Consider the following 13,801-nt stretch of genomic DNA (forward strand, 5'->3'; position numbering starts at 1 on the left):
TGCCATTCTAAATGCTTTCCTAGATCTGATTCAAACAGAGGAATACCACATGTAGAAAAATGATAATCTGAAGAAGTTAAGATTTCAGTCACAGGCCAATGTTGTTAGACAAACAAATTTATGAATAGAATGGGACAGGTGTCATTGAGACATCCTTTTTTAAAAAATGAAGCAAAGTAGTTTTATTTAAAGAAATATACTTAAAAGAATATGAGAGATAAGAAAATGTCCTCTTAGTTTTAAAAGGTTCTATCTTAGCTTCCTATAATAAGCATTATCAATACTGAATCACTGCTGTGAAATCTTTATCCAGAGGTTGCATATCCTTAAAGACAAAGATCAATGGGGAACAAAAGTGAGCAACTGGCCCTCATTCTCTTGAGCTTTAAAGGTTTGACAGATAATATAGCACATAGGGTGCTTGCCTTGCACGAGGCCAAGTATTTCAGGCACCCTATATGGTTCCCCAAGTCTGAGAGGAGTGATCCCTGAGAGCAGAACCAGGAGTAAGCCCTGAGCACTGCTGGGTGTAGCCCAAAACAAACAAAGGAGAGTTTTGAAAAAAATAAAGAGCAGCAGATGAGAACAGCTGAGCTACTAGAAATGAACTATCTTTTGCCACACGGTAGAACCTGTTCACAGAGGCAGAAGGACAAAAGCAAAACAAACAAAAAAAATGGGAAAGACCTACACAAATGCTTTCAAAACAAAGAAACACACAAAAACCTTTCTGTTATGATAGAGGATAACGAGAAAATGCTGTGCTATAAGGATTACTGAGAATGAGGATCATAGGAAGCAAAGTAAGTGATAAGAAAGGAGAGAAGTAGGGGCTGGAGCGATAGCACAGTGGATAGGGCGTTTGCCTTGCATTCGGCCAACCTGGGTTCGATTCCCAGCATCCCATATGGTCCCCTGAGCACTGTCAGAGATAGTTCCTGAGTGCAGAGCCAGAAGTAACCCCTGTGCATCGCCGGGTGTGACCCAAAAAGCAAAAACAAAACAAAAAAAAAAAAAGAAAGGAGAGATTAATGGTTAGCTTCACCCATATGTGCAACATAGCACTGTAGCGCTGTCTTCCCGTTGTTCATCGATATGCTCGAGCAGGCACCAGTAACATCTCACAACAAATTGTGAGACTTGTTGTTACTGTTTTTGGTATATTGAATACGTCACGGGTAGCTTGCCAGGCTCTGCTGTGCGGGCGATATACTCTCGGTAGCTTGCCGGGCCCTCCAAGAGAGGGTAGGAATCGAACCCGGTCAGCTTCATGCAAGGCAAATGCCCTACCTGCTGTGCTATCGCTCCAGCCCCTACTTCTCTCCTTTCTTATAACTTACTTTGCTCCAGCCCTTAATGACCTGAAATTAAAGACTGATATAACAAACTGAGAAGACAAACCAGTGGACTGGACACTAAAACCAGTGTATATTGGTAACGGAACTCAGCTTAGCTGAAGAGAAGAGGGCAGGAGGAGGAAGAGAAGGAAAGGGGTGAAAGAAAAAGTGGATAGAAGACAACAGCAAAAGAAATGTGGCTATTCTGACTGAGCAAATCAATTTTTAATCTTAATTTTATTTCTCTCTCAAACACAGAAAGTACTCACAGCGAGCTATAAATATAGTGAAGGACATTTGAAATGACTGGAAACCAGAGAATCAATCTACCATACTGGCACAAATTTATGGAATAAAATTTTACAGGGTGCACAGACTCTACAGGGTGTTTTATGATCTTCTCATTGTTACACTAAACTATATTCCAATATAGTATGTAAATCACCCTTTACAAAACTTGGTAAATATAGAATGCCAGAATATTAAACACTGCATAGCAGTCGAGAGAACTATAAATGAATATATTAAGTTTATAATCAATTTTTTAAATCTTGGAATGACAAATTAAACAACAAATGTAATTATACATTTTAATTGTTGGTAGTATTAATTTTAATAAGGAAACATAAAGTGAAAGTAGCAAACTGAATATTCATCCCTCCCCAAAGGATGTAATATCATGTAACAGATTTTAAATATATGAATTTTTTCCTAATTTTTAGTGATACATATGTGAAATGATTCTGGGAATAACATAAAAACATAGTGCATGCTTTCATTGTATAAGAATACAAAATCACAATACAGACAACAAGAAAACATATAACCAGAGACAGACAGACAGACAGACACAGAGAGCAAGAGCGAGAGACAGAGAGAGAGAGAGAGAGACAGAGACAGAGACAGAGACAGAGACAGAGAGATCTTTGTGCATTTCCAAGACAAAGGGACTGGGTAGAATGACATGCCTAAATATTTCAAAATACTAACTTGTCACAACCACATTGTTTCATCTTGAGTTCTTGCTTTTCCCAAAATTACAAGGGTAGATATTTGACAAACTGAAATTCATTCTATAAAGCTTATTTTGAAAGTAGGTATTCCCTTGGCTCCACTCTATATAGTTGCATATGCATATCTTCAGTTGCAAATATTTCCGCTGATAATTGTTTCCTTTAGAATGACCAATCTACAGAGTATCCAAAAAAAGCCTCAAAAATTTAAATAATAGACAGCAAGATGCAAATAAATAATACAAAGCATAAACTCCAGCCCAATGGAATTATATTAGTAATCAAAAACAGAAGGAAATACATAGAAATTAAACAACACATCCAAAATTAATCACCCGGCCAATGGAAGCCAGAGAGATAGTTCAATGAACTGAGTACATGCTTTGCTATAAATCATTATAAACAACAAGAAAGAAACTAAATTCAGAAAGAAAGGGACAGGCATAGAATGACTGGACTCATTTGTGGAATATAAAATAACACGATCTGAGAGTAAGAGACAAGAACCAGACTGCTTCACGGTTGGTAGCCTACCTCATGAGCTGGGGGAGAAAGCAGCTGGGATAGAGAAGGGATCACTAAGTCAATGATGGTTGGAGGGATCGCTCAGGATGGGAGATGTGTGCTGAAAGTAGACAAAGGACCAAACATAATGGCCTCTTAGTATCTGCATTGCAAATCACAATGCCCAAAAGTAGAGAAAGAGTAAGAAGGAAATTGTCTGCCACAGAGGCAGTGGGGTGGGGTTGGCAGGAGGGATACTGGGGACATTGGTGGTGGAAAATGTACACTGGTGGAGGGATGGGTGTTCCATCATTGTATGACTGAAACCCAATCATGAAAGCTTTGTAACTGTATCTCATGGTGATTCAATTAAGAGAGAGAGAGAGAGAGAGAGAGAGAGAGACTAAATTACATGAGAAATTTCAACGCACTTTGGTGAACAGAGATGAAAACAAAACAAAAGAAAACTTGCAATATGGGCAAAGAAGTGCTTAGAAGGAAATATACAGCAGTAAAATCTGTGTTAAAAAAATCAGACCCCAAACTTTCGACCTTATAAAATAAGAAAAAAAAGCAAAAGCAAGGCAAACTATACCCAAAAAAGGAATTAAATAATAAAAGCACTGTAGCACTGTCCTCCCATTGTTCATCGATTGCTCAAGTGGGCCCAGTAATGTCTCCCTTGTGAGACTTGTTGTTACTGTGTTTTGGCATATCAAATACGTCCCGGGTAGCTTGCCAGGCTTTGCTGTGCAGGCGGAGGAATCGAATGCAAGTCAGCCAGGCCTGCTGCTTGCAAGGCAAAATAACAGGCTGGAGCAATAGCACAGAGGGAAGGACGTTTGCCTTGCACGTGGCCAACTGGGCCTACCTGGATTCGATTCCTCCACCCCTCTCAGAGAGCCCAGCAAGCTACTGAGAGTATCTCGCCCTCATGGCAAAGACTGGCAAGCTCCCCATGACGTATTCCATATGCCAAACACAGTAACAACAAGTCTCACAATAGAGACGTTACTGGGTCCGCTAGAGCAAATAATAAAAGATCAAGTAAAAATTAATGATGAAGAATCAAAAAGAGTAAAGAAAACCAACAATATCAAAAGCTGGATACTAAAAATACCAATGAAACTTATAAACCTTTAGAGATGCTGACAGACAAATGGAAAGATGCCTCAATAAAACCAGAAATGGAAAAAAAAGGAGCATTATTAATTACCCTACAGAATTAAAACGATAGGAAAACACCTACAAAATGAACAATGTATGCTCACACACACAAAAAAAACGAATAAAATTTCACAAAAAGTAATAAAAAATGTGATGATTTTCTCCCATTAAGTAGGTGAAGGGGGTCAAATGGTACAAAGATCCAGTTCTAATATAAACAACTCTTGGGAAATATAATGCATAGCATAGAACTACAGTTAATAATACTGTATTGTATACATGGTTACTAAAAGATTACAAAAGTCTGCACAAGAAAATAAAATTGTAACCGTGTATAGCTAAATTTATTGTGGCATCATTTCACAGCATACACATATATCTAAGTATTTTGCTGCAAACCTAGAATTGCTGTGAGGTTATTCATCAATTATATCTAAATTTAAGGGGGAAAAGGAAAAACTGGAAGACTTTCCTGGAATAAGAATGAGAGCAAACTATGAAGATATAGATAAAGGGATAAGGAAGGAGAGCAGGGGGAAACTACTATATTACTTTTCTCAAGGAAAGTAAGGTAACAGATTTTAGAAAAATGGAAAGTCCTGAAAAGAGAAAATATACATACTGAAGGAATACCAGAATATTTCAGAATGAGCAAGAGGAAATTATACCAATATTCAATGAGTTCTATAAAAAATCAGAAGAAATTCATATGAGATCTATAGAAAATATAACAGATAATATAGCACTGTAGCACTGTTCTCCCTTCATTCATCGATTGGCTCAAGCGGGCACCATTAACGTCTCCATTGTGGGACTTGGTGTTACTGTATTTGGCATATCAAATATGCCACGGGAAGCTTGCCAGAATCTGCCATGCGGGCGGGATACTCTTGGTAGTTTGCTGGGCTCTCCAAGAGGAACGGAGGAATCGAACCCGGGTCAGCCACATGCAAGGCAAACACCCTACCTGCTGTGCTATCGGTCCAGCCTGGGTGAGGGGTAGAGCCATATATCCAAAACATAGACCAAAAAAACTGCAAACATGCGATCTAAGATGCAACCACTGAAACTTTATTATATGCCTGTCAAGTTGACAAGCAGGGAAAGGGCAGGGGTGGGTGGGAAGGGAATCTGGGAACACTAGTGAAGGAAAACTGACACTGATGGTGGGATTGGTGTTGAATATGCCTAAAATTCAACTATCAATAACCTTGTAAATCACAGTTCTTTTATGATTTTTTTAATTTTAAAATTGAAAGAAAATATGAACCTTATACATGAATTTCCTTTATGTAGAGAAGAGAAATTTAATTCTTATTTGAGAGGGTATAGCAACATACTTTTCTACAACATGTGTAGAGAAGCTCTCTCCCTGGCACAACTGCTGCAAAACCTATGAAGCAAAAAATAAAGAGTCTCCCTAAAATGTTACTGGTAGATCTTTCTTTCTCCTAAGGACAATTCCAGGAAAGATGTATTCTTTGACTGCATAGGTTGTTGCTCTTTTAATCATTATGGAGGAACTATGCAGAAAGAGCCAGTCGCACACTGACCCCACTGAAGTCCTCATAGCAATTCTCTGATAAATACAAGTCATTATTCCAAAAGCACTACACAGATGCCACTCCAATGTAAATACAAAGCAAGCTTGGCTTAAATACAAGCATTTGAGAATGAGTCTCAACTTTCTTCTCTTTCAACATGCCATATCTTGAATTTTTTTATTTTTTTTAGAGAAAAAAAACTGAGAACACAAAATACCACGTCTTTAAGTGCAGCTTAAGGATACACCTCTTGGGGTAGGAGCAACAGTACAGCGAAGAGGGCATTTGCCTTGCATGAGGCCAACCCAGGTTTGATCCCCGGCATCTGTAACCCATTTGGTCCCCGCAAGCACCTCCAGGAGTAATTCCTGAGTGCAGAGCCAGGAGTTACCCCTGAGCATCGCCAGGTATGACCCACAAAGCAAAAATAGGATACACCTCTTTAGATACCCTAGGAGAAAGACCTAGAGATCTCTAGTAATCATTTTCCCGGATTAAAGGGTATGCTCACAAAGACACCACGCTTTGCTCACAAAGAGAGTGCTCACCCAGGCATGCTCACAAAGACACCATGCATCACAAAGAACGTGACAAGATCCAGAACAAAAAGAGCTTAGGTGATGTTTGAGAAGCTCCTTGTTGTGTCTGTCTGTAACTCTGCCACTTTCTAGTAATAAAAGGAACAGAAAACTCAACTTACTTCTTTAGGAGAGAATACAATGCCACATTCCAAACTTGTCTGTCCATCTAATTCCAAAAAGTAGACATCAGGAGACTCAGGATCTGAGATCTGTACTGTAAGGTGAGGAGTGGGGGGAAGGAATGTATGCATTAAAAAAAGAGAAGCATCAGATACACATCTATAATACCACTGCTAAATATGGAATTAAAACTTTGAGAAACTTCATAATGTTCATAAAAAATATAAAAGCCATATTAAAATCTATGTGGGACTACTATATGCTTGCTGGTTAAAGAATCACTCTAAATACAATGGTTCTAATCAGCAAATCTGGCATACAACAGTGGAACAAATGTATATTCTTTCAGCAAACAAGAAAGTAAATTCATTTTCTAATCTACAAAGTTCAAGAAGCATATAACGGCTGGAGCGATAGCACAGAGGGTAGGGTGTTTGCCTTGCACACAGCCAACCCGGGTTTGATTTCCAGTATCCCATATGGCCCCCGAGCAATGCCAGGAGTAATTCCAGAGTGCAGAGCCAGGAATAACCCTTGTGCATTGCTGGGTGTGACCCAAAAAGGGAAAAAAAAGTAGTACTTGACTTCTTGGAGCTCAGGGTACAGGAAGTGAGACAAATGGTACAGAGCTTTTTGATACATATTAGGGAATTTAGTTAATGCTATAATAAAATATATACAATTCTCTAAAGGATCAAAGGTCAAAATTAATTTCAACTAACTTCATGGAGGGAGGGGAGATGGGTTTGATTAGTCAAAAGGACTCAGGAGATTTAAGTGAATTTATTTAAAAGGATGGAATCTCTTGTAGGAGGAACAGAGAGTAAGGAACTATTGAGCTAGCATTAAGGCGTATTTGTAGAAAGACTGCCAAGGATCACTGGGAGGAAATGTGCAACATAATCTAGCTGCAGGCTAAAGTGATGTGAGCTGTAATGGGAGAGAAAACCAGAAAGACAGGGTGGAATCATGCCAAGTGGAGGGCTACATTTTATCTCCCATAATTTCTCTATTAAGCAACTCGGAGACAGCTGTGATAAGACAAGTCTAATTTGTGATGAAAGGAAAGTCATGTGTTAGAAATACAATAAAATATGTCCTCAGAACGCATAAAGTATAAACCTTATTGAAAATTATTAGAAATTGTTAAGATCAATGTACAGGCACACATGTTGCCTGACCTCATGTGCTGCTTGCGCCCATGAGGCCGAGCACATGTGGCACCCGCATCTCCCCTCTTGAGATGTGTACTTTGATGTTTTCATGTCTAATTCTGAAATATGTGTAGGGGCTCTCTCTCTCTCTCTCTCTCTCTCGCTCTCTCTCTCTCTCTCTCTCTCTCTCTCTCTCCTCTTCTCTTTCTCCCTCTCTCCCTCTCTTTCTCTCCACCCCCACACACCTTCAAAAGCCCTCCAAATAAAATCTGTTTTACTTTAAAAAAAAAAAAAGGATCAATGTATATCATCCAAGACTGTGTTTGTGGCCTGCTTCTAGGAACCACGGCTACTGGCAACAGGGAGGGAACCAGCAGTTTTGAAGCAGAGAAGAGATGGGATAAAAGTCTATGCTTTAAGGAGAACCATTCCCTCTGGGATTGGCATGAAAAGGAAGGATTGGAGGTAAAGCATTTGAAAAGATAGTGCAGTGGCCTAGAGGGAAATTTGAGCTAGCACTGAGGCATATTTGTAGAAAGAAAGGCACTTTGCAGATAGCTCTACAGAATAACTGTGATCCGCTCTGTGATCCCCTGAATAAGACACATGAAAACACATGGAACAGTTGGTGAGAGTAAAATGTTAAGGCAAATAAAGTTTCAACATCCAGATGTTCTACAAACATAAATACAGATTTCATATGTATTTCTGTCGACTATAATAACTCCATACAGTCTCCTCCAACACAGATGCTTGTCTAAGTCTTCTCTTTTCCCTGCATTACACATCAAGTATGGAGTGGTACCCGCCTCTTTTTTTTTCTTTTTTTTTAATTTTTATTTTATTTTTATTTTTTTTTATTACTGAGACACCCTGAGGTACAGTTGTAGACTTACAAATTTTGTGTTTGGGTTTCAGTTACACAATGATCAAGTACCCATCCCTCCACCAGTGCCCATTCTGCACCACCAATGAACCCAGTAGCCCTCTCACCCCCCCCCCCCATCCACCCCGACCCTGCCCCACCTCTATGGCAGGGCAGTCCCTTTTGCTCTCTCTTTCGTTTAGGGTCTTATGGTTTGCAACAGAGGTATTGAGTGGTCACCGTGTTTGGTCTATAGTCTACTTTCAGCACGCATGTCACATCCAGAACGAGTCTTTCAAACACCCTTTACTTGGTGTTCCCTTCTCTATCTGAGCTGCCTTTTCCCCAGCATGTGCTTCCGGCTTCCAAGCTGTGCAGCAGACCTCCTGGTACTTAACTATTCTTGGGTGTTCATCTCCCAGTCTGTTACTTTATATTCCCCAGATGAGTTCAGTCTTTCTATGTCTGTCCCTCTCTTTCTGGCTCATTTCACTTAGCCTGATACTTTCCATGCAGAACCACTTGTTTGCAAATTTCATGACTTCATCCTTTCTAACTCCTGCATATTATTCCATTGTGTAGATGGTACTCACCTCTTAAAATCAAACAATGTGAGATTAGACTTTGTACTCGCCCCTAATCCCCATGTCTTCTTTGTCACCAAGTCAACAAATAATTTCTAAATTTTTAGTCCTTTGTACTCTCCTTCTCCCTGGTCCAGTTTCACTGCACAAGTTTGGGTTTTCATCAGCTTCATGCTTTTCTATGGACAGAGCACCTCATTTCCATTTCCCTGTTCTAATGTTTCCCTACCATGACCACCCTTCCCCCAACTCACTCTTAATTTTGCTCCAAAAAGAAAATTAGTGAAGCACAACTGTCTAGATACAAGTTATTTATTGAGGGGCCGAAGCAATAGTGCAATAGGTAGGGCACTTGTCTTGCACGTGACCAACCAAGGTTCGATCCCTGGCATCCCATAAGGTCCCCCGAGCACCACCAGGAGTAATTCCTAAGCACTTCCAGGTGTGGCCCCAAAACACCTATCTCAAAAAAAATCTTTTTTGATTCTGCCTAACTTCTAAAAGTCTAGAAAATATCCTTCACAACTGAGGTCTCACTTGCCTTTCCAGTCCAATCCATCTATGCTCTGCATACCTGTATAACAGACTACATTGACTCATACCTAGGCATTGACTCTTCTGCGAATATCTCTTCCCTGAGTATTTCCTCTGCATTCTTCAGGAATCATATTAGGCATCAGTTTCCCTATAAAATCTTTCTTATTGATTCCAGGAAACTTTTCCCCTATTCATGCTAAGTAACATGTCCTTGTTTTTCTTATGGCAGCTACTACACAATATGGCAATAATCTGATATACTGAGCATCTCTCCTATTCTGACCAGTGGTTGCAACTAGTTACTTGGATCCATGGTCATTTTTCACAGTTTGCTTTGCTCTGCCTAATCACTACTAATTCAGCTAGGAAGCCTTGTTCTTCTATCCCTATGTATGCATACAAAGTGTCTTCTAATGTTTATGGACTGATGTCTAGTATCGACTTTATCATTATATTCAAACAATATTTATTAAAGAATAAATTACTAAACTGATAGTAAGTACATTTTAAGAATACAATTATTAAATACGTTAGTCCTTGCAACTCATATTTCCTATCAAAACTATTCAGATCTGCTTTTACAGCATGACAGCAGTCAGAAACAATATATAAATGGATATGTCTGTGTTCTAATGGAAATTTATTGATAAAAACAGGAATTAGGGTAAATTTGATCACAGGACTTAATTTATCAATCTCAAATGGAATGCACTTGTAGGCATGCATTTTTACAAAACAATTTATGAGCCAAAGTAATAATACAACGCATAAGGCGCTTGCCTTGCATGTGGTCAACTCAGATTTGATCCCTGGCACCTGTATGGTCCCCTGAACACAGTCAAGCATGGTGCCTAAGCACTGAGTCAGGAGTAAGCCCTGAGCACAGCTGGGTGTGTCCCAAAAAACATAAAAAAAGATTTCAAATTAATTTAACATAGATACTTAGTACATACATATTATATATTCATATTGTAGTATAGAGAGATTTATATAAAACTCTTGAACAAATAAAATAAGCAAGTATTACTTTTAGTCTTGCTTTTTATATAAACTTCTGCTTACCATACTTATATTAAATCAACTAATAAACATGGTTCTGTCAAGCATTAGCAACACGTTCTTCTTTCGATACTGATATATTACTAAAAATAAAACCATGATGGATTATAAAATCATGCACTGATTTTTTAAAAAATTAGGACAACAGCCCTTAACTTAAAATATTTACATTATACCTTAAGAGTAACTTAAAACTATTTCACCTTTACAATAATATCACAATAGTATGTATAAAATATATACCTGATTTGTCTGCAAAAGATACTGAAAAGTCTTTATGTTCTTCCATATTAAAAGACACTCTGGCACGTGTTACACCTTTGTTAATTATTAAGATTGGAAAAATATTGGTACTGCCAATATAGGTGCCAAGAAACTTAAGCACACTCTAAAATTTAAAAAGAGAAAACAATTAGAAAGTAGAGGAACATTTCTATACTAGGCTTCTCAAAGATATCATTAACCATAATTTTCAATAAAAGCTAGTCAGTTTTCCTTCTCTGCCCCACTTCCTATATCTAATCAGTTACCAAATCATCTTCCTTGGCAACATTCTGTGCCTGCTGTATTTTATTGTAATGACAAAGACTAATAACACATCACCCCTCATCTATTTTCTATATTTTCACTTACTCCAATTCTTCCCCTGTCCACAATCTAATGAAAAAAGAAACTAATAAAAAAAAATATGGCCAAATCCCACTAAAAATTCCCTGCTCAGATTTTAGGACCCTGTCCTAAATTTGATAATTTGCTGATTCTCCTCCACCAGCAGGATAACATCCAAGTTTATTAGCAGGGCTCATACATTTCCCACGATTGTCCTGCACCTCATCTTCCAGCCCCACCTCTCTCCATTCTCACTCCATCACTTCATACTTCAAGCACTCTGGATGTCATTTCCATCCACTATGACGGCACTTCACCCTTTTGTCTTTACCAAGGTGTCTTTTCTGTCAAAAACGCCTTTCTTTAACTTGTAATTGCCTGACAAAATATTATGCCTCTCTCAAGCCCAAGTTAGATAAACCACAATTAATTACACAGTGCTTGGTACTATTACTTTCCTTCATTTTACTTACATAGCAACATCGCAAAGTCCATTTATTTGTTTACATATCTGTCTCTCCTAGTGGACCTGAGGTTTGATACCTTTTTGCATCCCTAGCACCTGACACCTAACGTAATTATATTAGGAATGTTTACTGAATGTGTGTTAACTTTAGCTAATATATCTGACAGGAACATGTCTCTTCACAAAACTGTGGAGGGTTCATTCTTTCGTAGGGTTACTCCATCTATCTCAAAGCTCCTGAGTAAAAGACCTGCACTTGACATTGAAGAAGACATAAAACCATTCTCATTTCGAGGAAAACTCTGCATTAAAATCAATGTCACGGTTTATTAAAATAGTAATCTCATTCCACATGTGAAATTTGTAAAATCCAAAAGGAATCATTTAAATCTTTTGCTGTGTATATGCAAAAAGAAATCACCCCTCTTATCCCATTGTTGCTTTGCCTATATGCTCATTTGGATAAAACCTAATGGTTACTTATACATATAGTTACTAAAACTTATATGGTGACACTAGAATATAATTTTGAAAAGGCATCCAGGCAACTATGTTGAAAGCCCAACATAAGTATAGAACATTGACTAATTATATATTAATTACAAAATACTACAAGTGATTCGATTATATAGTAGCATGCAAAAGACATCACAAATGTCTTTAAGGTAAGGAAATAAATAGATGTTTCAATACTGCTCCAATATTGTTCACAGAAGGAAACCATTGCAATGGTAAAAACAATTCTTGGAGAGGCTGGAGAGATGGCACATAAGTTGGAGAGCATGCCTTGCATACACCTGCCCCAAGTTTGATTCCAAGCATGACAGCTCTGGAGAATCTCGAACAGTGCTGCATATGACCCAAAGGGTCCTCAATCCCACCAGGGTGGTCTGGCACTGCCGGACCCCAGCATCAAGGCACCATCAGGCCCCTGCACTGAGCTGCTAGTCTGGTTAGCTAAAAATCACCCGTGGAGCCAGCATATCTCCACCCCCTAAAAAAGATCTTGGATATGACAAGGTAGAATCTCAAGAGTCACCAATCTTGCACATGTCAGTTTAGCCACTGTCAAGTGACCTGGACTTTTCATGCCATCAGTGCTTTAAGCGAGACTCTAGAAATGTCAATTAATTATCATTGGTGGTGTGGCCCTCTTGAAGCAATCAGTTTCATATTGATCAATGCAGCAGAATGGTGGTTGGTTCTATGGTATTAGTAGGTAAGAAAAGCAAATGTTCAGATAACTTCTTAATAGCATGACAACAATCTTATCAGTGAGATGTTCCTAGATTTCAAACTGCTCATACTTTAGAAACATCAAAATGGATAAGTACATAGGTCTGTTTCTTGGAACAGAGAAAAGTTTCTTTGGGGAGATGAGACTGCCATCAAAAAAAAATTAGCATCTAAGTTTCCACTCTATCAACTGTAGGGACAATGCCACCAGGTAATAGAATAATAATTAAAAAAGTAAATGATGCCCGCACAGCAAAGCCTGGCAAGCTCCCCGTGACATATTCGATATGCCAAACACAGTAACAACAAGTCTCACAATGGAGACGTTGCTGGACCCGCTCAAGCAAAAGGATGAACAAAGGGAGGACTGTGGCTGTGATCATGGTTCAGAAACTGAAACTAAGGGCCAGAATGACATCCCATTTTATATTCAAAGAGTTGGCAAACATTAAGTCTTACAATAAAAGACAGAAATGAATGGTCAAAGGGACTTTAAAAGAATGGAAATTATCTTGTGAAATCAAACTTACAATTATTCCATGTGTCAGCAGCTGCATTCCTAGAAAAACACTTGTTATGTACCCCAGAAAATGCATATGAATAATAAGAGCTCTAGTATTTTTACAAGAAGAAGATATAGTAACATATATCAACATATAATAGTTATCAACATATAATGAGTTTTCCTCCCCGCCCCGACCAGGGTTCCGGCAGCCAAAGACCTCCAGAACCAGCCACCACCATGCTGAGACCACTCTCCACACGCATGAAGGTCCCAGCAGAGGGACAAAGGCATGCGGGTCCCGGGGCTGAGATCTCCAAGCCTGCTCGGATCAGGGCTGAGCATCCTCCACCCAGATCCTCCACATTCCAGTAGGCAGGGGTCACACCCACCAAATGGCCCCCTGGCGCCGTGTAATCCCATCAACGGCCAAGACTCAGAGATTATAAAACCCAGATTCCAGAAGTGCACGGCCGCATTCACGGCTGCGTGACATCTTATTATCTCATTCCTACTTTGGACA

General features: G+C 39.0%; 1 protein-coding gene across 1 annotated transcript in view; it reads right to left on the reverse strand.

Moving 5' to 3' along the window:
* The window catches only part of CFAP47 (cilia and flagella associated protein 47), a 606,917-nt gene that overhangs the window by 502,368 nt on the left and 90,748 nt on the right, over positions 1 to 13,801 (reverse strand). The window contains exons 20-21 of the mRNA XM_056131098.1: positions 10,709 to 10,853; positions 6,266 to 6,360 (exon numbers count right to left, since the gene is read on the reverse strand). Of these exons, the coding sequence (XP_055987073.1) occupies positions 6,266 to 6,360; positions 10,709 to 10,853 (240 nt within the window). The remainder of the gene's footprint in view (positions 1 to 6,265; positions 6,361 to 10,708; positions 10,854 to 13,801) is intronic.

This window comes from Sorex fumeus, unplaced genomic scaffold (assembly GCF_029834395.1).
Source record: "Sorex fumeus unplaced genomic scaffold, SorFum_2.1 ptg000086l, whole genome shotgun sequence".
Taxonomy (NCBI): Eukaryota; Metazoa; Chordata; class Mammalia; order Eulipotyphla; family Soricidae; genus Sorex; species Sorex fumeus.